The 27904-nt window shown below is 35.9% G+C and overlaps 1 protein-coding gene across 2 annotated transcripts in view; it reads left to right on the top strand.

The window, feature by feature from the left end:
• RAB40C (RAB40C, member RAS oncogene family) overlaps positions 1 to 21393 on the top strand; it is a 57586-nt gene extending 36193 nt beyond the window's left edge. Inside the window, exons 3-7 of one of the 2 annotated variants that reach the window (XM_031945717.1) lie at positions 9297 to 9357; positions 11396 to 11456; positions 17721 to 17798; positions 18174 to 18396; positions 20644 to 21393. In XM_031945717.1, the coding sequence (XP_031801577.1) occupies positions 9297 to 9357; positions 11396 to 11456; positions 17721 to 17798; positions 18174 to 18396; positions 20644 to 20924 (704 nt within the window). In that variant the 3' untranslated portion in view covers positions 20925 to 21393. The remainder of the gene's footprint in view (positions 1 to 9296; positions 9358 to 11395; positions 11457 to 17720; positions 17799 to 18173; positions 18397 to 20643) is intronic. The other variant, XM_031945716.1, reaches the window with a different exon arrangement.
• Positions 21394 to 27904: the final 6511 nt, after the last annotated feature.

Consider the following 27904-nt stretch of genomic DNA (forward strand, 5'->3'; position numbering starts at 1 on the left):
ATATCTATTATCTATTTATATATTATATATTTATATATATATTATATATATTATTATATTATAATATTATATATTATATCTATTTATATATCTATTATCTATTTATCTCTCTCTCTCTCTCTATATATATATATATATATTTATATATATTATTTTTTATATCTATCTACCTATATGCTTCAGCAGCTAAACCTTCCCTTGTAATTAAGATTTTTAAAAGAGGGGAAAACGGTTCACTAAAACCAATCAAGACATCTCTGGTATCTGGCAGTACATCCAGTATTATATACCTACAGACTCCCACTTCTACAGGGGAGAACAAGAAACCTTTTCTCACCTCTTCCCTGGGCCAACTTTGATCTTTATACAATATTCAGTTCTGTTATTCATTGTTTTTATTTTTTATTTTTATTTATAAGATTAATGTGTATATTATTAAATTACAATGTAAATTATTTTCCTATCCTATCTTTTTTTCTCTGAATTCATTGTTCTCTTGAAGTGAAGTAAAATTCCCCAGACTTCTTCCTATAAAATTCTTTTTGAAAAGTGATTTTGATTGAGATTTTCAACTCTTTAATGAGTAAAATTTTATGTCAAGAATTTACCCTTCCCAGTATGGAGGAACGAGAATGAACATACCTTCTACTTTTAAAATGAATAATGTGATTTTCTTTTAAGGCAACTCTGTAGATGGAAAGGGAGATGTCACCAGCTAGCTGAAGCAGAATTAAATATATCCCATATCTTATTTTTCATGAGAGGTAATGTTTAAATAAAGCAAATGTTCAAACATTTTCAAGAGATATATTTATAGTTCAACATCTCTCAGCTGTTGTTACTCTCTCTTCAGAAATGCCATTAAAGATTTGCATTTTCTTTCAGAACCATTATTGGAGTTGAGAGATATTATGGAAAGAGGGATTGAGTATAAGAATTTTAAGTTGTGTACTTGTTGAGGAGAGAAGGAAAGAATAGAAAGGGAATTGATTATTGTAATTCTTGCTCAATAGCTTGAGAATTGATTGATCTATTAAATGGCTTATTAGAGTTGGGAGCTCAGGCAGTTCTTCCGCTGCCTTTTTTCCTTCCCGACCCTCCCCCTATATTAGAAGGAATATTTAATGGAGCTAATGCTTCTAAATTTAGTGAAAGAGAGAGATCTCTTTTGACTTATAGTTACACAAAATTAAACTAACTTGTTCTAAAGGGAACTTTTATCATGAATATTGCTCTCTCCCCAAATGGTTTTTAAGCAAACCATAAACCTGATTTCTTAACATCTTCAAAAGATTTGTCAACCTCTTTGGAATTAGTGTTTATATTTTAGAGTACCCAAAAAAGTAACTTTTAAAACATTTAAAGCACAATTTATTAGTACTGATACCAGTTTGGTAAAAAGAGGAATTTTAGGCAAAAAGGAAACATATTTGATTTTCCTTATTTCTGAGTAAATGTTTCATATTAGCTCCTAAACAACTTAAGTACTATCTTGATATTTAAAGTATCCATCTGTGCTTTTCAGATTTTTCTAGGTAAATATCCTTATAGTTTGATTCTCCCCATTTCTTAAGGGGAACAAGTGTGTCATTGCTCTATTTTAAGTGAACTACTTCTGTCTTAACAAATGATGCTTTATGTTCCAGGTTCTTAACCTTGTCTGACTTTTAAGTAGTAGCTCAGTTATTCAGACACAGTGTTTTTATCTTTTGGCAAAGAGAAAAGAACGCAGCTTTCTAGGTTGCTTAACAAGAATAATCTATCCCTTTGTGTCTTTTGGTTCCCTCTCTGGGGACTTAGTGGGTCGTCCTCATCTTTATTATCTCTGTAGCTAAGAAAAGTCCAAATCCACTGCAGTATTTATATGTCTGGGTCCTAGACAAAACACCTTCTGGACTAATTACTGTCTGCTATTTGAAGAAATAGACATCTGCTTGTTGTTTTATCTTTTTTTTTTTTTTTAAGAAATCCTTTATCCATTTCTTTTTTAGTTTAATATTCCCAGAACTGTGTATCCAGCTCCTCCTATCTCTTTTCTAATCTTCCAACTCCATATCAACAACTTTTGTATTTCCTGCAGTAGATATTCCATCTACATCCCAGACTCTTCACATCCAAAACAAAACTTAATAACTTTTTATCCAAATGTTCCCTTCTTTTCAATTTCCCTATTACTATTGAAGGCACCACCATTCTCTGCAATCCCAGTGTCATCTTTTACATTCTTGTTCACTTCCCACATATTTGATCCATTGCCAAATCTTGGCCTTCCATCTTTTTTTTTTTTTTTTTTTTAATTTAATAGCCTTTTATTTACAGGATTATATGCATGGGTAACTTTACAGCATTAACAATTGCCAAACCTCTTGTTCCAATTTTTCACCTCTTACCCCCCACCCCCTCCCCCAGATGGCAGGATGACCAGTAGATGTTAAATATATAAATTAGATACATAATAAGTATACATGACCAAAACGTTATTTTGCTGTACAAAAAGAATCAGACTCTGAAATAGAATAATGGAGAGTGGAAGTTATCTTCCCCCAAAAGAATGTAACCTCCTTGGGGGCAGGGACTGGCTATGTACTGTAGTCTACAGATTTAGAGAATTATAGACTAATATTATCTGTTTTATATTTTTATTCATTAAACATTTCTTGATGATAGCTTCTGATCTAGACCATGAATTTTAAAACCTTCCTTGTGTTGTGAATCCCTTTGTGGTTAAGTGTATAGATCCTTTCTCAGAATAGTGTCTTTAAATGCATAAATAAAGTACATAGCATTACAAAAGAAACCAATGAAATTGAAATACATTTATCAAAATATCATTTTAAGTTCCTAGACTGAAAGTTAGAAATCTCTGATCCAGATAGTAGACAAACTGGCAGTTATTGGTGACCTCTCCCCAAGTATTGTATGCACCCACCTTTTTCCTTTCCCTCTTCCTTTGAACTCTGGACCTTGCAAGAAAGGAGGTACATAAAGAGGCACCCATGGATATTATGTGTCTCCATTTGGTAGTGTTCAGTGCTGCCATGATTTAGAATAGCACCATCATTCTTTTATAGTCTAAGAAGATAATTTGTCCAGAAAAGGATGTGGAAATGTGATGCAGTGAGGAACAGCATGAGCTACCTAGCAAACAGCTGTTTCTTCCTACAAGTTCAGGTTGTCTGGCCCTGCCTCACAAAAAATACATTTGAGGATTAAGGTATCTTTTTGCTATAATTCTGGACTTGTCTGATTCTTTTATTAGTACTTCTTATTCAGTCTACCACAGAAAAAGCATGTTTTAAACATAGCACCTAAATGATCAATTTTTCTTTTTTAAAGTTACTCCAGAATAGAAGCAGATAGCACTTTGGGTGGGAGTTGGGGTGGGAAAGAAAGAAAAAGCTTATGTTGTGAGGAAACTTGAGAAAATAGAGCAGGAGCTGAGCTATTTTCCAATAGCGACATCTAGTGATAAATGCAGAACATAATGGTTTTCTCTGAGACACAGCTGCAAAAAGGGATTGATTTGTTAAGGTGTTGTGAATGATGCATTTAGCTAGATGAAAATTAACATCTAATTATAGACAATAGAGCATAGTTGCTCTTCATTTGAAGGGAGTACTCTTTGGCTGGAGTCTGATATTTCATTGTGTAAGGTGCATGTGTACATTAACAGTGATTATGGGCAGTTATTGGAAGATTTATAAATGGAGCTTGTTTTACTATGTGACAAACAGTGCAGCTCTTTAGGAGGGAGAAGAAACTGTAGTCTGTTACAGCAATTACCCTCTTATTTTATGTCAACAGTGAGGGTTTGAAACTTTACTTGCCTTGTCAACTATGTTAGAGGGGAAAAAAAGTGACCTAATCATCCTCAGTGCAGCTGTTCCTATGAGAAGTAAGGAGAAAGAGGTGGGAATGGATACACTGGTAAGGGTTAACTAGTGGATTAAATTATTCAACTCATTCTTTCCAACCCCAAAGGGACTTCTATAGTTGCCTACAAATTATCCATATGTAAGACAGGGATAGGAAAAGAGAAAAACAGACAGACCATACAGTTGTCATGAAATGAATTGAATCTCTTCTTCAGGAATGTCATCTTGTGCTTGAGCATACACATCAGGGGGATGTTACAGTGTTAACCTATAATGGGATAAATTGGGAAATGAATCTTGATTTTCTCTTTTGTCCAAGAAAAATGTGATAGTTGTCACTGAAATCTAGTTGCTTTTTGTATGGCCTGATTTGAGAATTCCATAAAATATGTTTTAGTGTCAGAAGGTTCACAAAATACTTAAGGGAAAAAGTAATTCAGACTTGGAATATGTTAATTGTTCACCAAGTTCTAGCTAGAGATGTGAGATTCTGAAATTAAATCTAAGGTTTTAGAGAATGTATCACAGGCTTTAAAAAGTCTTTTTGTCTAATTTTTTTTTTTTAACTTGGAAAATAGCTTGAATCATTTTGCTGAGAAGTTTGAAACGCAAGATGTTTTAAAAGAGTGAGTTTTAGATTTCTTTGCGATTTTACTTGAACCTTTTTCTAGAAATACTTTGTATGGAGATAAGTATAACAGACATGAAAGCCATTTTAAAGAACTCCAAAGGAGATGCCATTACTTTCTTCACTGAATATAATATTTAGCAGCCCTTACCATTAGAAAGTGCTCCTTTCTATTTCACTTAAATCTCTTATGCTTTATTATCAGCCTTTGTGGGAGCAATAAGGCACCTCTTGCTCCACAACCAGTTTCCTTGGTTTTCCCTTTGGATTTGGCATTTCAAAAACAGTTTGGCTTTTGTATATCCTAATAATGTTCCAGTGTAGCCTGCATTTTAGCAACTTTAAGATTCCTTGAACATACTGAAATGTTCCTGTTCTATTGCTTTCCAAAGCAGAAAGCTTTTGTGCCTATTTGGCACCTCTGTAAAACAGAACAGTTTTCTTATACTAACCTCATACTTCATTTAACATGTTTTGTCAAAGAGAAGTGACCAGGGACCTTCCCTGAGAAAGTATTTGGGTGCACTCATTGATGAAACTGAGCAGTTATTTGTGATGTCTTTTATTAGGGCTTTGGTAGGATCCAGGATTCTAAGAATAATATATTTTTATATAGGAAAACATGATTAATCTGTCTTATTGAAAATAATGTTTAAACTGTCCAATCTCTGTGATTAAATGCCAGAAGTAGTTAGAATTTAAGATAATAGGTTGCATGGCTTTTTATAGCGTAATAACAGGGCTTCACTTTAATTCTTTTAGCAGACCCCTCCTGATATTGCTTAAAAAGTAAAAAGCCATTTTTTAAATTGACAATAAAATTTATAGCTATTAGTAGATGGCTGGGTATTAGTCAGAACAATAGGCGAAAAAACCTCAGGAATCTTTCTTTCAAAATTGAGTGCCTTTCTTCTAAAAAGCTTATTCCAAATATAGAAAGGATATCTAGTGGGGGAGCCTAGTGACTACTACCGTACATTCCACTTGTCTGCAAAATTTAGCAACTAAAATCTTCTCTTTAGATATGTTGTTAAGTACTAGAATTTCACCTAATCTGTGCTCATTTCAAAGTAAAGTAAGAGATGGGGTTAAATGTCCAAAATATCTTGCACATATATGGTTAAGGAGAAGTCACTTTGTGTTTATTTCTGTGCTTAAACAGAACTGAGTTTTCTTGGTAAAATTTAGCAGGCCATTTTATTTAGCCAACTGGTTTGGCTAAATTTTTATTTTATTTTATTTGGCTTGATAACACCAAACTACTTTATTTAAAAAAAAGTATCTTTTTTTTTTTTTTTTTTTTTTTTACAAAACCCCTATAATACATACAATCAATTTATTTCCTTAAGTGATTTTGTGTTGAAGGTACATATTAAAACAAAAATAAGGTATAGTAGTTATTGTCTCTCTCGGTTTTTTAAATTCATTAATCTATTCTAGGAAGAGGCTTATTTTATACTATTTTGTCAAAGGATCTCGAAATACTTTACAATATTTTGAAACATGGTTTCCCACATCTGACCTTACCCAGCTGCATGTAGGGAAGCAGATTTTCTTGGCCAAGTACCTACCAAAGGAGAAAGCAAATTGGTGGATGTGGACCTGCTGAACTTCCCATTAGGTTCCTTTCATTATATATATTATACCCTCTCCTTCCGGCAAAACCTTTTGGCCTCCCTATTGTTTTGTTGTAAATGAAAGCTTAAACATAAGTTCTAATCAACCACTTCTCTGTTTAAAGCAGTTGAAGCTAATGAATGCCTCTCATTCAATGTAGTGTAGTAATATATCCTTTGTGTCCATTTAAAAAAAAAAAAAAAGCCTTTGTCAGTAAAATAAATGTTTCCCTGCACAACTTTTCCTGATAGAGAATATCTGCAAATTCATACACATTTGTTTGATACAGTTTCAAAAACTTCTAGTTTTCTCCATTCAAGAATAAAAGGTTAAAACATTTTCTATTGCTAAATCTGTTGGCAAAATGAATCTTCACATTGGAAGTTTGCTTTCCCCTAGCAAATTTATTTTGTAAACAGTATATCTCTTCTTTAAAATGTATTGATATCTTTTGTTTTTGTCACTTTTCTAAATATATTCTATTCCAAAGGGAGAGATTGTGCATTTGTTCTTTAGGACCAACCTAAGTCATTATAGTTGCACAACATTTGAAGGTTGTTTTTATATATATAAATTATTGTTAATACTTATATTGGTTTTGGTTCTGCCTATTTTGTTTTGCATGAGTTTGTGTACATTTTCTCATGTTTCTCTGTGTTCTTCATAGTCATTTCTTAGGGTACAATAAAATTTTTCTGGGCAGTTAGGTGGTTCAGTAGCTCAAATATTAACCCTGGAGTCAGAAGTATCTGAGTTCAAAAATGTGTCCTCAGACACTTACTTGCTGTGACTCTAGGTAAGTCACCTAACTCCCTTTACCTCAGTTTGCTCATCTGTAAAATGATGAGAGGAAAGAAATGACAAACCACTCCAATGTGTTTGCCAAGAAAACCCCAAATTAGGTCCCAAAAAGTTGGGCTAATTTAGTAAAATAAAAATAAAACTTTGGCAGAGTTCCAGTGGTCTTGTGATAGTCATCTGCAACCAGAGAGAGGACTGTAGGAACTAAGTGTGGATCACAACATAGTATTTTCACTCTTTTTGTTGTTTTTTGTTTTCTTTCTCATTTTTTCCTTTTTGATTTGATTTTTCTTGTGCAGCATATTTGTGGAAATATGTATAGAAAAATTGCACATGTTTAACATATATTGGATTATTTAACCTCCAGGGAAGGGGATGGGGGGGAAGGAGGGGAAAATTGGAACACAAGGTTTTACAGGGGTAAATGTTAAAAATTATCCATGCATATGTTTTGAAAATAAAAAGCTTTAATTAAAAAAAAAACTGGCAAAAAGATTTTGCTTTGGGAACTTAATTGAGTAGGGGAAGTGATAATAAAATCTTAGATTTATATAACTGCAAAGATCTTAAAAGGTTATCTAGTCCAGCACTTTCATTTAGCATATAACAGGCTTAGAGAGTTTATGGGACTTGTCTCTGAAATTTCATACTCCAATTCTAGCACTCTACCAAGATGAAACATGATTTAAAATCGATGTCTAACGTTCTGTGAGAAGTTGTTATTTAACCTGATACAATGTTTTAAGTGCACTTAGAAGCATAAGTTTTGATGTGTAAGGTGAGTTTTGTAGATCCTTAAACTTAACCCTTATATTTACATCTACAAAAGCCACATCTTCCAAATTACTTAGCTATGGACATTCAGTGATCTGAATACTTGTGATATACCAAAGTTGGGGGAGTCAGGAGGGAAACGGAAGTGTTAGTTAAGTACCTTCCATTTATCACAAAAAGATAGCACTGGTGTTGAAGAATTATATTTTCATATTGTTTGAACCATAGAAAAAAGGCTTTTTTTGGCTCAAGAGTCTAGGATTTCATATTAAAATACAATATTCTATCCTTACTGTATCCTACTGTGTATAAGTCTGAGTGACTGAACCTAGTAAATAGGGCATATATAAATGTTTATGAAATGTATAATTCTGTGAAAAATTTTGAAGAAATAACTTGGAACTAGTATCATTTAATATGGAAGACAAATGTGAACATACAGATTTTGACTGTTTCCCTTATTGTTCAATAGGGGGAGATGTCAAATTTGGACATATAATGATCTCAGTATAAACTCTAGACTATAGGAAAGGCTGTCATATCAGTTAGTTACATCCTTTATAGAAAGATGATGTGTTTTTTACCTTTTTTTTTTTTTTTTTTTTTTGCTTATTTTGTAAAATGAAACCATTTGAAATATATTATTCTTCTTAACAGATACATCTTTTACAGCTTAAAAAATTAGATAAGATTCTTCACTTATAATATAACTGAAGCTTAGACACATACACAAAAAAAAAAACCCATAAAAGAATAAGTCAATCTAAGTGGCAGACAAGTGGTACAGATAATAAGTAATATGAAAGTTCTTAGAGAGTCCCAATGTTAGGGAAGGTTTCAGCCACATAGGAAAAATGTCCACCTATATAGTTCTTAAAAAATGATTAATGTTAACAAAGAAAATGAACATGACCTTTGGACCATTGGATCAAATATTATGAAAGATTTTTTTAAAAGTGAGCTTTTAAACTTTGAAATAAGTAAGAGGGCAACACTCAAACTTCTGAATTGACAATAAATTAATTTTTAGTTTAGTAAATTATCAGATACTTCTGTTCCCACTAATGTCTTTGGAACTGACTTTTTTTTTTTTTTTTTTTTTTTTTTTTTTTTTTTTTTTAAGAAAGAAGCGTAGTATCAAAAAAAAAAGTCTTGTTTGAAGAAAAGTAACTGAAAGTAAATAGTTAGAATATTCAAGTCAAAAAAACGTTCTTCAGTAAGACTTTGTCATTTTATCAGTTTATGCTCCCTAGTGCATTGGAGAGAATCTGAAGTTAGAAGAGGAAATATCTGTTAATAGGCTCATAAGATTTAGAGCTAAAAAGGAAGCTTCTAGCTTATCTACTCAAAAACTCTCATTATATAAATGAGGAAACTGAAGTCCAGAGAGGTGAGACAACTTGCTTATAGATAGTAAATATTAGATTTAGTTTCTCCTCATTCCAAATCCAGCATTATTTCTAAGGCCACTAATATAAAATTGCATCATCACACATTTTTGCAGACCCATAAAGAATGCTTTTAGTAAGCATTGGGTCTTGATTCCCTTGTGCTCTATTCTCTTCATTTAAACTTGTATTTTTCCTTTTTGTTTTTTACAGGGATAGACTATAAAACAACTACAATTTTACTGGATGGAAGACGGGTCAAGCTGGAACTTTGGTGAGTTTATATTGCTGAAAAAAGTTAGTTAAAAGCTCTTCTGTATATTATAACATTACAAAGATTGGGTGAGTTACGTTAGGAAGTAAAACTTTATAACACTTGACTTTATGGCCTAATTTCATAGGTGATAAGATGTCTCATTTAGATTTATTTATATACAGATGAGGCAATTCAAAATGAGGCCTTGTTTTTTAAACATCATATGTAATGCCAGTACTTGTTATAGAAAGTAGTTTTCAAAAGTTAGATTGTTAAGAGCTCTACTTCTGATTGTTCCCCCCGCCCCCAAAAAAAAAAAATCCTAGGATTTTTAGAGTTGAGAGATTTTTAAGTATCCAACTTGAGAAAAGAGAGAAAAAACTCAAGAAATTTTGGTATCCTTTTATACCCTTCCCAGAGTGTCACCTCTTGGGGGAGAAAACTTCTATTGAGACTTGAAGTAATAATTTTTATAAAATTAAGAGGGATTTCCAAAGAGTTGTCTTTAAGCAGCTAAGGAAGTGGACATTGTTAGTGGCTAGTTTCAGCAAAATTAAGTAACTTGATTTAGGTCAATCACATTTCCTAAACATTTGTATTTGATATGATAGCATTTGCTCAGTACCAGTTGTTGCCCAGAAGTCTTTAATTAGGAAAGGGATTGACAGAAATTTATGATTCACCCCTTTTCCTTTTATTTCTGTTAAAAAACCAACTCCTGAAAAGGTCAGTCAACCTCTGAAGGATATGACTAAGTGATGAGATTTGCTGCTAGTCCTTAATTTTTGGGCCAGACACCCAACTGAGAGGCCAAATTTAGCTTATAAACAGAATCCAGGTTGGTTGAGCCTTTGCTGGGAGGAGGAACACCTAGTTTTTTGGTTCCCTTCAATAGAGTTCACTATAACCCAGCTCGTGGAGGAAAAAACTAGCCAGAAAGGTCCCAAAGTAGATGACTGCCCTTACCTCTGTGCCATGAAGATACTTGACTCATGATCAAGCTTTGTTCTCAAAAGGAAGAACTAAAGATTTTTAGCCCATCTCCTCCTTAAATACCCACCAATCAGGGTTGGTTTTTCATGTTAGGGGAGTTGACTTTCAGAAAGGTTTTAAGGTCTTTCATAATCTCCTTAGGAGTTTTTGGTTACTAATAAAAATCACTGATAATCAATTTATTGATTATTAATTACCCAGAAACAGTTTTTATTCACCAAAAAGGCTATATTTTTCATCCTCATAATTATTTGATGGTTTGGTTACAGCACAAAATAGCTTTATTTCTTAAATTAAAATTTAAGAGCAAGAATTCAATTCTGTTGCCACATATAGTATGTGTTAAAAGAAGCATTGCTATATTACACCAAATACCTTCATTCTGAGAACGTGAGCTATGGGGTTACCTATACTTTTAATGAACTGTATTCCAGTAAGTAGCTGTTGCAGATACACTAAATATGTATTCATCATGATTATATGCATTATTTATAAAGTTTGCTCAAACCAATCCTGTGAGGTAGGTGTAGTGCAAATATTACTAGCATTTGTCTATTGTCAAGATTTGTCATCACTGACAAATATACAAGCTAGGGACCATCTTGTGTATGTTAATCCTTCCTATACTTTGACTTGAATTAAATCTTTCACCTTTGTGAATGTAATTTGAAGTTAAATGTAAAATAATTTCTAATAATAATAATGAAATGGTATCATTTATAGAAGACTTTTTACAGTTTGCAAAGTGCCTTACAATGTTCTCTTATTTGATCCTGTAAAAAGTCTGTAAGATAGGTAATATTATAACATGATGTTACAATTGAGGAAATGGCGGCTGAAAGAATTTAAATAACTTGTCCAGGATCACCTAAACTGCAAGTATCAAGAACAGGATTTGAACTCGGATCTTCCTTATTCTAAGGCCAGTAATCTCCATTGTGCCATTTACCTACTGCTGATCTTTTTAGTTCATGGACTTTCTATTTCTGTTAAGCATCAATGAAAATGGAAGAATTGGCTGGGATCTATAAAGTTAATTTTCCAAATTCTGTTTTTGTTTCAGGGATACATCTGGTCAGGGGAGATTTTGTACTATTTTCAGATCCTACTCCAGAGGTGCTCAGGTAAAAGTAAAATATTTTTCTCTTGTCATTGATTTTCTAGTGCTTTTTCTTTTAAATTTGAATTGCTAGCATGATAAAATTAAAGCACTTAAGAATATTATCTTTTCCATAGTATATACAAATGGTCTCTCACAAGTAGAGACTTTTTTCTCAAATGAGTGGTACACACTTCACTAGTGTTCAAGGAATAGTAGCTACTGGTAAATAGGACGTTTAGCTTTGTAACTCCAGTTTGTTATTAATGACAAAAGCAAAAAGTATGGTTTCTTTCTCATTCCACAGAGACTAAGTCAGTGTCACAAACTGTTGAATTATAGACCCTTAGGAAAGGTTAATATTGCAGAAAAGAGTGATATGTTTGGGGAAAATGCAGTAGATTTTAGAGGAGTTATTAAAACTGATATTACTTTTGTATTAAGTATCTCTTCTGTGATTAAAATTTGGGCCAACGGCTAGAGAAAATGGAAATCTATTCTCATGATGTTTGCTGACTAACTGGGATATGATATATACATATAACTGTAATAAAAAATAATGTATAAATACCAGATGGATCTGTAAAGATGCCAGTAAAATGCTTTAAATTCAATTAAATACTCTTTAGTACCCTCTGTATGGATTTAAAAAAAAAAAACAAAAACCACTACCACCACTAGCTAAACCATCTTATTTTTTTTGGTTAAAACCAATCTTTTGTAGGAGACATTTTAAGTTGTCTGTTCAAGAAAAACTAATTCAATGATTGGTATTAGAACCAAAATTGTTTAAAGAGTAGTAAATACATTTTGCTTTAAGCATGGGTACAGACAGGAGAGGAAAATGAAATAAAGCTATAAAATTAAATTGGCCACATTATTAGAAGATATTGTTATACTTCAAATGAGACGCAAATGCAAAATGAGGCATGCATCTTTAGACATGTCCAGTGCAGGTATTTGGGGATGGGGGTGGGTTTTGACCATGAATATTGGTTACAAGAAGGAAGGGGGAGAGTGAAAGAAGAAAAATAAATGCCTATTCTTTGAAAAATAGAAATCAAGAATTTAAAAAAGAATCTTTTCCCTAAGACTTATAATAATTCTTATAATAATATAAATAATTCTATTAGTTATCGAAAAATAAAGAAAATATAAATGAATTAGTGTGTAGATGAATGATTATATTGTTTATAAGGTAAGGTACTCAATATATTTTTCTGGCAACAAAATTTGGGGGGGGGGATTTATTAATTATTTTGGGAAATCTGTAATCCCACAGTGTATTATTCTGATGTATATTCATGTGTTTTAACCATCACTATTTCTTCGAGATTTTTACAAATATTTTTGCTTAAAACCTCAATAGCAATAGGAATCTTAATGTTCCATAAAATAGGGCTTATTATCATTTTTGCCTGGCTTTGGGAATTAAGGTGAGGAATAGCATTATTGAATGATGGCCAAATTGTTGTGTCAAAGTCTGTCTCCTGGTGTCTAATCTTATATTTATCTAAAAGATTGCTGAAGGGAGGGGAAAGCAGATAGAGTGGTATGGTTAAGAAGTAGGACATCAGAGACTTAGAGATGATTTTAGAATGCATCTGGAATATAGGAGAGGTGCTTAAAGGAGCTAACTAACCCAGTTGTTCTTTTTTTCAATAATTTTTAGGCCACAAGGGTTTCCACACCCCTACCCAGGCAATAATGTTTTTATAGCCAGCTTATTTTGAATGGACTTCTTCTAAGAAGTGACCTATACATGTAGTTAGTTAATAATTTGGTACTAGCACCTAGAAAAATAGAATCTAAAGTGGTAGATTTATGTGCATTCTCTTATTTTAGCAGGACCTCAGGAAGTACACATGAATTTCCCAATATTTGAAGGATACTTTAGTAGAAAGGAGTGGAAGATTATCTTTTTCCAAAAAAGGAAAAAAGTCATCTTTGAAAAATATTATATTGAGTTATACTTTCTACTTTGCCCTCCTTTTTAATAGAGATGTTAAGTAGATGAAAATTTTGAAACTATATATGTGTTGAATGGAGTTGTGGATAAAATAGCATGAATTTTTACTCTGATTTCTGTTTCTTGAATTCTGTTTCAAAGTAGAATTATGAGATGGGAGAAAATTGTAAAGTATACCTATTTTTCTACTTCTAAACTGTTCCTTGAACTGTGTATAATAAAGACCTTGTTCATCTGTTTTCACCAACTATAGATGACTTTCTTGTTAGCACTGCTGGTTTCATAGAAAATTATTCCTGAGACACAGTGTAAATTTTCTGATATTTGGGGCATAGGAAAAGAGAAGTGAACATGATACCATGGTAGACTAGAAATATCCCAAAGTTCTGAAATTCAGAATAATTGGTCTCTGAGGGATATAACAGAAAAGTCCCTGTAGCAAATCTTAATCCACTGAACTACTGGAAGGTTTCACAGTAAAATGCTCCTGAAGTGACTGACATCCCATCCTCTAAGTTTCTAGTTTGAACACCCAGGATCACCTCTGCATAAATATCCCCAGAGTGCCCCTGGGGGCAGAGTTCAGTGTGTGTGGACCAAGCTACCAAGAACTTGGAGCTGGCTTGCAGAGTGACTCTGCTAACCCATTTTGGAACTGGCATTAAAGCAAGTTAGAGTACCCTACCTATGTGCCTAAGCTGACCAAAGCCTCAAAATAGAGCTTCATCCCATAAATGTCATCATCATCATTTTCTTAATCATCATCATGAAACACGTCAACTATTATGTTCAACGTATTTGTTCTAGGAATTGAGGATTTGAAGAGGTACTAGATGCACTCTTTATCTCCAAGGAGTATCCATCTTGGCTCCTTTTCATATAGAAATGAATTCTTTTATTTTATAAGTTTTTTTTTATTTTCCCAAATATATGCAAAGATTGTTTTCAACATTCACCTTTACAAAACCTTTGTATTCCAAATTTTTTTCCCTCTCCTCCCTTCCCCCCTCCTCTAGACAGCAAGCAATACAATTTTAAATATATGTAGTTCTTTTCCATATTCCATATTTTTCATGCTATGCCAAAAAAAATATCGGATCAAAAAGGAAGAAAAAAAAAATGAGAGAAAAAACAATCAAACAGACAACAAAAGGTGACAGTATTATGCTTTGATCTACATTCAGTCCACTTTTTGTATACAGATGGGTTTTTTCATCACAGCTCTATTGGAATTACCTTGAATTATCTCATTGTTGAACAGAGCCGATTCCAGTTTTCAGATGAAGAAATTAAAAGAATCTCTAATCATATGAAAAAATGCTCTAAATAACTATTAATTAGAGAAATGTAAATTAAGGCAACTCTGAGGTGTCACTACACACCTCTCAGATTGACTAAAATAACAGGAAAAGATAATGATGAATGTTGGAAGGGATGTGCTAATGGACACTAATACCTTGTTGGTAGAGTTATGAAATGATCTAGCCATTCTAGAGAGTAATGTAGAGGTATTCCCAAAAGGCTATCAAACTGTTCATACCCTTTGATTCAGCAGTATTTCTACTGGACTTATATGTCAAGGAGATCTTAAAGGGGGGAAATGGACCCACATGTACAGAAATGTTTGTGGGCAGCTCTTTTTGTAGTGGCAAGAAACTAGAAAATGAGTCTGGATGCCCATCAGTTGGAGAATGGCTGAATAAATTGTGGTATATAAGTGTTATGGAGTATTATTCTATAAGAAATGATCAGCAGGATGATTTGAAAAAATGCTGGAGAGACTGAACTGATGCTAAGTGAAATAAATAATACCAAGAGAACATTGTATACAGCAACAGCAAGATTATACGATGATCAAATCTGATAGATGTGGCTTTTTTCAATAGTGAGGTGATTTAGGCCAGTACCAATGCTCTTGTGATGAAGAGAGCCAACTTTACCCAGAGAGAGGATATATGTAGTTCATAACTATAAATACTATTATTTTGAGTTTTTGTTATTGTTATTGTTTGCTTGCATTTTGTTTTCTCATCTTTTCCTTTTTGATATAATTTTTTTGTGCAGCGTGATAATTGTAGAAATATATAAAAGAATTGCACATGTTTAACATACGGGATTGCTTATATATATATATATATATATATATATAGGGGAGCAGATAGGGTAAGAGAGGAAGAAAAAAGAATTTGGAATGTAAAGTTTTTCAACAGTGAATGTTAAAATTATCTAGGCATGTATTTTGAAAATAAGGCTTTGTTTTTAAAAAATAATAAAAATCTTTTTAAGAAAAGAACCAAGTCCATCACAGTTGATCATCACATAATCTTATTGCTGTATAGTGTTCTCTTGGTTCTGATTCACTTAGCATCAGTTCATGTAAGTCTTTCCAGGCTTTTCTGAAATCAGCCTGCTGATTTCACGTTGTTATTATAGAACAAGAATATTCCATTATGTTCATATTATACGACTTAAGACAGCCAATCTTCCAATAACTTGCATGAATCCTTAGCAGTGATTCCTCCCCCTCCCCCCCCCTTCAGTTTTACATTTGTAAAAATGAAGAAATTGGACTAACACTGCTATTTTTTTATATTTTTATATTGCAATTTTAAATGATTCAGGGTACTATGGTTTATGTCACAAACAGTGAAACCATGGTCTTAGGATACTTTACAATCAGGAATTAGAAAAATTCTCTTCTGATGGTACCATTCAATGGTTTGATATATGACTTAGGAATTTTTTTTTTTTTACTTCTGAAAAGGAGGTAACTATAGCTAAATCGGTGACTGAACACCTTGACATTGAAATTCTTTTATGCTTTTAGTTCCTCTGACTTTCATATCTACACCCATCAGTGTATTATCGCTCAGAATTCTCTAACTTAAAGGATTTAGAACTAGAAAGGTATCTTAGAAACCAAAATTTCTGTTTAAACTACTAATGTTAGATTTCTACTTTCTGCATAAAACCTTGCTTTCCAAGTCTACCATTTCCTCATAGGCAATGTACTTATTCTTTATCTTCATCTAGACTTTAGACCTTAGACATTTTCCTAATGCCCTTACCCTTCCAGTCCTTTTCTACCTATTCAGTCTAAACTTTATGATAAACTAAACTTTGCCTTCACCAGCACAATAGAATCTCTTTTGACATTCTGCCATGCTGTCCATGAAATCCCAGTACTGGTTTATCCCCTTGTTAGCTTTTTCTTCCTATCCATCTAAATTCCCCATCTTAGAATTGCTTATTAAAAAAAAAAAGTCATGAGAACATACAAAAGTATTTATATAATCCATTCTCAATTAGGACCTCACTGCTGGAGTAACTAGATAATGCAGTGGCTCCCTCAGCCATGGAGTCAGAACTAGATACCAGCTGTATGATTTTGGCAAGTTACTTAATCTCAGTTGCCACCAAAAAGAAAAAAAGAAAAGAACCTCAATGCTGCTTGGCTATCTTTTTGTGATACTTAGCAATCCTGGAAAGTAAGTCCTATTACAGATTTTTTTACATTTTTACATCTTATAGATGAGAAAACTGAGCCAAATAAAGATTTTTGTAATTTTTTAAGTCTGTCAGTACATGTAGTATTCCTCAACTATAGTTCCCTTCTTTCTGCAAAGAAAATGCTCTCTATATGCTGCTAGATGCTGAAGGTAGAGTAAAAAATTAAATAGCCCCTAAGTAGTCTTATATATATCAGTATAGAGCAATGGTGTTGTGGATAAGTTTAAGTCACAGATGATTTACCCACCTCTGTTTGGGTAAAATAATATAGAGGAAAAATCACTGCAACTGGCTAATTCTAGACTCACCAATTATTTGGCTTTGTGACCTCAGGAAAATCTTGTCTTTTTTTTTTTGGCCTGCAAAGTGGGCTTATTATCTCCCTTACTTGGATTCGTAGTTTTTCATGGATATCAATTCAAGTGAACAAATTTTTATTAAGTACCTACTATGAGCACAGCACTGAGAAGACAGACAATGGTCCCTTCCCTCAAGGACCTCAATGGTCCCTTCCCTCAAGGAAGATATAGCATGCAATCAAATGGGCAATCTTATTTTTTACTATTAAATAATGTGAGTATAAGGTTCCCAGTCTGTAGCCACTAATTAACAGAAATGTATATTACACATTGAGAGTTGACTATATTTTTAGCCTTTTCTTTGGTTACAAGGATCATAGGAAAGTCTTTCCCATGCTGTCAGTAAGTTACCAAGGATCTTTATGTATTGACGCTGGTTAAAGCAGGAATTTAAAATTTTTTTCTTTCTCTCTCCTTTCCCCTTCCTACCTCACCCCCACACCCATTTTAGGGAATTCTCCTAGTATATGATATCACAAACCGCTGGTCCTTTGATGGCATAGACCGATGGATAAAGGAAATCGATGAGGTAAGTAGTATGTGTGGTTTTTTGGATATAGAAACATATCAGGAAGAAAAGACTATTTTCTAAAATAGTCAATTTGGGAAGATGCTGCTGTCACTACCACCCTTGAGAATGGCCTCCTTTAAGCAAAATCTAAATGAATCATAGAACAGTGATAGGAGCTGTCTGGCATAGACATCCTGTTAAGATGTTATTATCTCCTACAACCCATCTAACCGAGAGAACCAAAGTAGAAAAAAATCAATTTCTGTTAGAATGAAAATGGCAGAAAAATATCCATGCTTTGTACTAGTAGCTATCACTTCTGCTTTCTTTATGCCTCACTGCCAAGTTCTTCCTTTACCTGATACAGATCTGAATTCTGTTTTCTTCTTACAGCATGCTCCTGGTGTTCCCCGAATTTTAGTGGGAAATAGGCTCCACCTGGCCTTCAAGCGACAGGTACCAACTGAGCAAGCCCGCTCCTATGCTGAGAAGAACTGCATGACATTCTTTGAGGTCAGCCCACTGTGTAACTTCAATGTGATTGAGTCTTTCACAGAACTGTCCAGGATTGTTCTCATGCGACATGGCATGGAGAAGATCTGGAGGCCCAACAGAGGTGAGGAAAGCTTTGAGAACTTTAGTTTAATCATATTAATAAGAGTTGAAAATGGGCAGCGGGGGTGGGGTGGGGTGGGGGGTGGGGAAGGGGTCCTTTCCTTAAGCATAAGAAGGGGCAACTTAGCTATATCAACTTCTAGTTGACAGGTTGTCACATTCTTTAATAGGAGCAGTGGTTTTGCTTTGTACAAATTACCTTATTCAGTGCTATCTTTTACCAACTATACTTTTCATCCTATCTTTTCATTTTTGTCCCTTTACTTATATCTTATAGATAGTATGAATGTCTAGAAAGGTTGCTTTAAGAATGATCTTAACTTGGGGGCAGCTAGGTGGTACAGTGGGTAGAGCACTAGCCCTGGAATTGGGAGGACCTGAGCTCAAATTTGATCTCAGACACTTAATACTTCCTAGCTGTGTGACCCCAGGCAAGTTACTTAATCCCAATTGCTTTAGCAAAAAAAAAAAAAAATCTTAACTTTAAGTACACTTCTAAAGTCTGTGCTCTAATTGCAAATGTTTCTATATGCAACAAGGAAAGTTGTTAAGAAAAAAAAACTATCAGTTAAAATCCTTTTTTTTGAGAGATATGGAGCCCACTATTCATACTTTGTGTTAAGGGAGTCCCCCAACTCATTCTAGTTTTTAAGAAAACAAAATAGTGCGATTGATGTTTATTCATAATGTGTACCTTCTTTTTAGGTCTTATTTTTAATAGAGTTGTGGCATATGTTATAGTACATTGACATCCTGAGTATAATCTGTTTATACAGTACATTTTTGTATTTTGCTATCTAAAATTATACAAAATTTATAATTACGCATTTCCTTTTGTGATATTTTTAAACATCTCAATAGTGTAGCAAAAAGAGCAATGAATGTGGCTTTGAGAAAATTTAGCTCTTGAGGCTTCAGTTTCCTTAGCTTCAAAAAGGGGTTGTTGAACTAGGTAAATAAGCTAAGGTTCCGTTTGGCTTGAAAACCCCGTGACAATTTAGGCAAATCTTTCCGAGCATAAACTTCAAATATAACATTACTCCCATGGGAAAACAGTATCTGTTTTGTATTTATTAATCTTTTGCCATAAATGTGTTACTATAAAAAACAAGGACTATCTGTAATGATTGGCATTTTCAGTCTTCTTTAAAAGCCTCCTAAATTGTAAGAAGGCTGCAAAAAACAAAATCTAATTTAGCAGTCCTTTTTTGCTTGACATCAGTAGGTATTCCCATTGTCCTCTGGGTGGCAGCACACAGGTTTTCTATAAATAATACTTGATTTATTAAGGATTGAGGATTATCACAAATTATTTCTTAGTAAAGAAAAAATACTTGGTTTATTTTTCTAGTAAGTCTAGAAAAGAAACTCTATGACCTCTTGTGGCTCAGATCTATATAATCTCTTTATAGCTATTTAGTTCCCAAATAATAAAATAAGACTGAAAGCTAATTTTTTAAAGAAAACACTGCAGGTCCATAAAAAAGCCTTTGTTTCAGCAAAGCGATGTTTCAGTGTTATTCTCAGCTCTTCTCAGAACCAAGAATAATTTTCATTAGTCCCTTCTATTGTTGGACAGATCAAGAGGAGAGGGGTGCCATCAAGTGGACAATTGAAGCTGTCCTGTTGATTTTTATAAACACTTTCCTTTTAAGGAAAGTAGGCTGAAAGGATGGTCTCTTGGCAGCATGGAGTAGTATAAAGCATACTGGTCTGAGATTCAGAAGACTTTGCTTCAGTACTAACTAAAAAAAAAAAAAAAGAAAAGAAAAAAGACTGGAATTAGAGAACGAGATTTAATGCCAGAGAGCCTGAACTTAACTCCTAGCTCTACCACTAGGTGATATGATTAAAACTTTTTAGAAGAACTTAGAAATCTACTAAATAAATTGATTTATGAACTTGGGCCCCATTTTCCTTGCCTGTAAAAATGGGTTGGATTAGCAGAACTCTATTAACACATCGGCTACCTCCAAATATATGATAGTGTGTTTCTGTATCCGTTCTGGTTCTGCTCTTTGTTGCTTTCACATTATCACTGCTCCTAAGTAAGCCAGTTTTAAACTCTTTTTTTAAAGTGTTTTGTAAGCTTCATTTTTACTATCCAAAAATTCTTTCCCTTTGATAATTTTATCATTCATTTTCTAATTCTGTAGCGGAAAAAACAGAGCATCTTTGCTACATACCAGAGGTATAATATTGCAGATGCTTGAAATTTACTTTCTTTTCTCTTTTGGCTTTTCCCCAGTCTTCAGTTTACAGGACCTCTGTTGTCGTGCAATTGTCTCCTGTACCCCAGTCCATCTTATTGACAAGCTTCCGCTGCCTGTTACCATCAAAAGTCACCTGAAATCTTTCTCCATGGCCAATGGGATGAATGCAGTGATGATGCATGGACGCTCATATTCCCTAGCTAGCAGCGGGGGTGGGAGCAGCAGCAAAGGCAATAGCCTGAAGAGGTCTAAATCCATCCGTCCTCCACAGAGTCCCCCACAGAACTGCTCACGCAGCAACTGCAAGATCTCTTAGCAAAATGAAGAACTCAGTGAGCATAAAGACACCCACACCCACCCACCCATGTACAAAGGTTTGCACATTCAACTCTCTTAAAAGAAAAAAATGGATCCCACTGTTATTCCTTGGTTAATCTCTTGCCAGGGTATTTCACTTAGGGAATGTTCCTGATGGTGTGCTTGGAGTCTTGGGTTGGCTGAATTCTTATGACACTGGCAGGAAAGTGTTGGACCCTACACCCTACCCAGAAAGCTTTGGGATTGCCTCTTCACTTAGACAAAGAGAGGTTGGAAAAAATATGATTGCTGAGAGGGAAAATAATTTAGATAGTCTCAAAAGGAATAGAATAGTGGAGACTAAAGAAGTAAAGAGTGTGGTGAGGGGAACCTGTGCTGCCGCATGAACCCATAAACTCATAAATGAATTGCCGGTGCTATAGAGGTCCTTGATTTAAAAAAAAAAAAAAAAAAAAAAAAGACTGAAAGGGTTTGGGGGTATGGCAATTTTGCGGTGGCTCATACTGCTGTTGCCAAAACAAACAAACAAACAAGCTCTTGGGGAGCTGGCTGTTAAGGATTTTAAAGGAAGCTTTGCCTGCCTTTTTCACTTATTTATATAGAAGTATATATAATATCTCACTTTTTTGGGTAAATTTTTGAAAAGCAGTCAGGGAAACCTTTATGCAGCCATGTGATAAAGCATTGCACTCATTACTAGTGCATCTGCTAAGGGGAAATGAAAACACTTTAAGAAAAGCTATGAACTGATACAGGTGTTTTGCAGTGGCAAGTATTTTTGATGTTTGAGTACTCTTTCCACAAAGATAATAAGGAATTTACTGTTAAAGCTTGAAATGTTCTTTCTTTGAATACACTTCACCCCAATGGGAAAACAGGAAGAATGTTGTGGATTAGATGAAGACGCCAATAGGAAGTGGGGTGGGGGGGAATGCTGACTGGGAATTTTCTTTGCTTTGCACATCCTTTACCTGCTTTTTGGTAACTATGCTGAACACATTTGGACTGACTTGTTCCTGTGGGTCTCTTCACCTCTATCGTACAGTATTGGGTAATGCAAGCATGGCAAGAGAATAAAAGCACAGTTACTTGAAGCTGTCCTTTCTGGAAGGTGTGCACTTAGAGAAGCACAGGGCTCAATCCTGGAGTCATTTTGGATTTCGTCTGTTTACAGTTTTCCCTATCCCATTGACTCTATTCTGTCCTCAGTTTTCACCCATCGTGTGTCACCCCCTGCTTCTGAAGGCTTGAGAGCTTCAGCAGGTTTCCAAATCGAAAGGTTTCACAGTGAGAAAAAATCTGGGGGGTTACTCCAATGTACCTTTCATACTTTTCCTCATATGCTCCCATGACCTCGTGTTTTTTTTTTTTTTTTGTTTTTTTTTTGGCTACAGAAATGTGCTGCTTCCAAACTGGCTATGGAAATCATTCCCTCTTTAAATGTAATCTTGCTTCATATTTGTTGCTTGTTAGATGAAATTTGTGCCAGAATGAAAAGTCCTAAGCTATTCAAAAGTTGTTAAATACTTGATTAGGGGAAGCCTAGGAGTAGTAGAGCTACTTTTATGCTTAGTCTTTTGCAGAGATAGTGAATCCATGATTCTGGATTCTGGACTCCCATCTGACCTAGAGATATAGACAGTGTCCATCTTTGTGACTGTAAATGTGCTTGCCACACATTCTTCTTTGTAAATTATGCATAAAATTGACTCGGTTTTTTTCAACAGCTTCAGCATACTAATCTAATATTTTTATCACTCCTTTTCCCTAAAAAAAACTTGCTTGTCTCTGCTGCTGATCAGAAACGATAGAATAAGCTTAACAACCATCTGAAACAGTCCTAAATCAGCGAATAGTATAGTAATACTCGAGTGTATACAAGGCTCTGGGCGCTGGTTTACAGGCAAGTTAAATTTTTTTTCTACGTAATCTGGTGCATTGTGAACAAAGAGCACCCATTTTCAACACTTTTCAACAACATCAACTCTTTAGATTCTCTGGGGTGAATTTGGGAGATAAATATTACAACATCATAGAAATAGCTTCTTTTGTTTGGTACATGAGGACCACTGAAGATGCCTTCTAAGAACTAATTGCATGTCCCAGTCACCAAAAGACTGGTGACCACAAAAACAACAAACCAAACCCATCCTATTGTATTTTGACATTCACTGCCCTCAGCTTGTGATTGATTCTTGTATTCCTCCCACTGCTCTTATGCCTTTCCCACTGAGTTCTGTCTCATCTACATCTGTGCCTGGGGGGTGTTGGGCTTGAGTCACATCGGTGCTGTATTCTACCTCTTCCTGTCTCAATTTCCCAACTCAGTGTTGGTGTGGCCACACAGGGCAGCTGCTCCTTCCTTTCGAAGAGCATAGACTGCCCTCAGCAACCACAGAGAGCTGCTGGTAGCTGGCCAGGAGCCTCCTTCAGTGTACTAGTTGTATCTTCATCTCCTTTACCTTTCTCCATAACAAATTGCAAACATGAATTTCCCAAATCAAGTCCCACTGCTTTATAGAAATCCATGGAATTCGTGGACAGAATAAATAGGCCTAGTTTCTATGGGCAAATGGCTTTTTATTAAGCCTTCCTAGGAAATAAAGGCTATCGATGTTTAAGAACCCCATAGCCATCAACTCACTCAAATTCAGTGGAGCAGAAGACAATCATCATCTTCAAAACCGAACATTGAGGGAAGCATGGGCTGATGAATGAATTGGGATAGTCATGGGAGTTGATTGTTGTTGGATTTGGGGAGCCTTTTCTGGAACATTCTCTCACTGCCTCTTGGGGAATTCTGAGTTCTTATCATCCTATGATTTGGGGGAACACCCATCTACTAACTGATTGCAGTTTTCTATGTGAGGACAGGGATTGGGTTTCTTGCCTTTATAGCAGCAGAGGGGAAATGAGATGATGGTTAAGGATCATTATGACCTCTTTCTCTCATTTCTAATGCTCTCCCTAGCCTTTCTATGCTACAAGTCAAACCTGGAAGATCCTGCAGACGTCTAGACAAAATGGAATCTATTTTCTTTGAAAATCTGAAACAAAATCAAATTGACCTTGGGATTGGGAGTGGGGTGGTGTGGGGAGAAAGGGATTGAGGAATGGTTTTGACATTTATGATATCAACACTATTCTTAGCTGCTGTTTTGACACTTGTACCATTCCTGTGTTCTATTTGACTTTATTTCTTTGTACAGTAAATGTAATTCAACTGTGATATACATGTTTTGTTTTATATAAATTAAAGTCTTGTTTTTAAACAACTAAGAAGCTTGCAGAAATTATTTTGAGTTGATGTGATTCTTTTTCTCTAAGGTCTTTTGACTCCATACTAAAGACAGTGAGAGTGAAAATACTTGCACTTCCCAGTGAGTCCTAGTTGTGGGGGCCCCCCATCTCTAATTCCTCTCCTTGGGTGGTCGTCTGAGTCTCACAATCAGAGCTACAGAGTCAGAGCTGGTTTGTGGCCACTTAATTGACCCCAAGGGCTTTGTTGGCAGATACAGACTCTTACTTCCCTGGTCTCTCTCTTGGGTCACCTATCACTGAATGTGCCATTCTGGCAGTGTCCTGACCTCCACTTACCCTGCAGCATTCAACTCGCATTTATTTTACTCCAGTCCTCTGGTGGCTTATTGTGGGGCTGAAATTTTCCCAAATCCACAGTTAGAACTCGGTCTTCAGCTGGGAGGTTAGGTGGGTAGAATTTAATCCTACCACAAGGAGTCTAGCCAGTTTAGTTTCTGTGATTCACTGTGCTCACAGCTGAAGAAGCCATGCAAATGCTTGTTTGGAAGGAAGGTATTAAGTGTGGAAGGAAAGGATAGGTCGCTCTAGCTAGAACCCATTGTATGGTCTGGCCCAGACGGGACTTGAATGGACTTTTCACTCTACCAGCCTGTCTAGTCTAAGGCCAGCAATTCTCTTCCTCTGGGGTAGTGAGCCTTTTTCTATTTCTTTTCTTCCCATACCCTCCTGGGTCGGGGGAAAACACTGATGCATGTGTGTGCCGGAAATCCGATAGCAGCTGCAGAGTGGGGAGATAAAAAGGGTAGAAATTTGATCAAGAAAGAGTAAATAAACATTCTGCTAGGACAGAGTGGCTGATGCCTGGGGTAGTTCTGAAAATGCCCTGTGATCTCTGATCACTGTGAGCCATCTAAACAAAGGCTGGTGTGAATGCAGGTGCTCGGGAAGCCCCAGGAAGAGAGATCCTGTTTTCCTGCCCTGTCGATGGTAACGGAGAACACGTAGGGGTTAGCAGGGAGGGCAAGGGGTGAGGTACAGAAACGGGCTAACTGAAGCAGATGAGTTTGGGAATAAAATGTTTTCCATGACTCATGTGCAGCTGTAAAATGATTGAATGAGTCCAAACTACATCACAAGGTTATCATAGTTTCCCCTGTTTACCAGATTGCCAGAACTAACCAGGGTGGTCTGCACTTTGAGAGCAACGGACCCGGGGGGTCAGGATCTCTCACTTGTGCTGTTGGCCGTCCTGCTGACACCATATGAGACCTTGGATGAATCACGTGCCTGGATTTTTTTATCTCCCATGAGAGTGATACTTACCTCCAGGCATTTGGTGAGATGTAATACACTTGAGATCAGAGTAAATTTCAGCCAACATCCCAGTGTCAGTAGGAATTATATCCCTCCCAGAAAGGGGGAAAAGAAGCACAGCCCCAGCATTATTGCTTATACCAGCATAAATACAGAAGAGATTCCAAACCCTGAAACAGGTTTTCATTTTCAAGTGGGATACAAATCTTGCGTCCTATGTAGGTTTTGCTGTAGCTTTTAAGACTGCATCTCCTTAAAAAGCTGTCTGAATTGGGGGGAACCTTGACTTCCCTCATACCCCATGTCAAGAAAACAGCCAGTCCTGAACTTCATGGGGGTTATGCAAATTATTCAGCCCCCCCATGCTGTTCTTCCTCTTGACACCAGACTTGGCTTATGATGGGGATGGGAGGGTGGGAAGGAAAGCGTTTCTTCTAATTTTGAAATGGGTTTAGCTTTGGATAGGGAGGTGGTGCAATGGATAGCGTTTTAGGCCTGGAGTTAGGAACACTCATCTTCCTGAGTTAGAATACAGCTTTGTGCTCATTGTGTGACCTTGGTTAAGTCTTTTTACCCTGCCAGTTAAAATTTCCTCATCTACAAAATGAAACAGAGAAAGAAATTGCAAACCACTCCAGTATCTCGGCCAAGGAAGTCCCAGATGGGGTCACGAAGAATCGAACATAAGTAAAATGACTAATGACAAAATATATTTTCATTGTGATTTTCACATAAGGCTTCACTTTTCTGACAGAGGCAAAATTGTTCTTGGAGCCAGGAGGCCTCGGATTCAAGCCTTACTCAAACACTCATCAAATAATTCTAGGCAAGTCACAACTTCTTGATAATTCTAAAACTCCATGTTCCAGGGAAAATGCCAACCTGTATTAGTGGATGGAGTCTCTTCACCCAGGAATTTCCCATATATATCAGTGAAATCACAGTTTTAGTTCCCATTCCTTAAATTATTTACAACCTTTAGCTAGCCGTAAAAGCCAAGAACACTTGTGTTTACCATGGAGTACCTGTTCTTTCTCTTACTTTCACCTCATTTTCTATTACTACATCTTCAATAATTTAACATCAATTCCTGTTCCTTTTTCTTCTCTAATTCCTCTGCCCTTTTTCAATCCTGAGAGTCTTTATCCAACCTGTCAAGATTTAATTTGGAAATTTCTACATTATATTAATTCTCCCTGAAAGAAATCTCTGATCTGAGGGGATTGGCTTTGGAGAGATAAGTCTCTAATTGGAATCTCTCCAACTGTGTACCCTTATGGTTCTAAGCACAGATCCTGGTAAGTGGGAAAGCAGTTTCAAAAGAATTGTTGAAACTTTTTTTTTTTTTTTGTTCCCAAACTGAAACATGTTAAATTTACATGATACGGTAGAAGATGGAAGTCTAGAGGTTCTAGGTTCTGGTCCTAGATCTGGCCCTTACTAGCTTTCAACCTCAAACCTCTCTGAGCGTCATTTTGCTTTTCCATAAGCACACTTCTCTGACTCTCCTAGAATAGCTGCTGAAAAATACAGGGGAAAGCCCCCTCACTCAGGATACCAAGAGTAACACCGTTCTTCAAATGCCTTTCCAGCCCCTGCACGGAAAAGGAAGCAGGCCATAAATGAGGTGCCCTTGCACAATACCTGCAAGGGAGAACTCTTAAAATACTTGCAGGCACTTTCCCAAGCTGGGTGGAAGGGGGTGGGGGGTGGGGTAGGTTGGAGCAGTGGGTATAGAGATCAGAAGTAGCAGTTAGTCTCTGATCACTCTGCCTGAGAGAATTGTCTGGCCTGCCTTTATAGGACTAATAAGAGATGGCTGGAAAGGGCAGTGAAGTAAATCCTTTAACTCCCCAGCAACTCCTTGAGCTCAGCTCTAGAGGGAACACAGCCTACCACCCCATCTTATCTCCTAGCTACTAACACTATTGACTCAAGCCCACTTTACAGCGTCCCCTCAGGCCGGCTGGCTGTGACAGTGGCCAGGTAAAGACCTGGCAGGGGAGCCGTCTGGCCCAGCCAGATCCCGGCCCACAGCCAGACTGCCTTCTCCCATTAGTTTTAGGAGGGAATAAGGACTCCCTCAATGACTCCCTCAGAGCCCTGGCCAATGGCTTGGTCTTTTTTCCTTCTCCCCTTCTGTTTCTTGTTCTGAGCAGGCCAAGCATCTCTGATCTGCCTCTTGGGTCAGAAGGTCAGGCTCCAGGGTCACTGGGATTTCTTTTACTTGAAATGTCAGAGGAAATCAGTCCCTAAGGTCCCTGGACCTCTGAGGAGTCTGCTGATGGATTGAAAGGGGCAGATTCTTGGCGGGCCCTTTGTCCTGCTACCCCACTTTTGATCTTTGTAGTGGGAGGGCCCAGAGCTTTTCCTACCTCCCCTTCCACTTCCAAGCCTGTTAAA

Source organism: Sarcophilus harrisii, chromosome 1 (genome assembly GCF_902635505.1).
Source record: "Sarcophilus harrisii chromosome 1, mSarHar1.11, whole genome shotgun sequence".
In the NCBI taxonomy this organism is placed as follows: domain Eukaryota; kingdom Metazoa; phylum Chordata; class Mammalia; order Dasyuromorphia; family Dasyuridae; genus Sarcophilus; species Sarcophilus harrisii.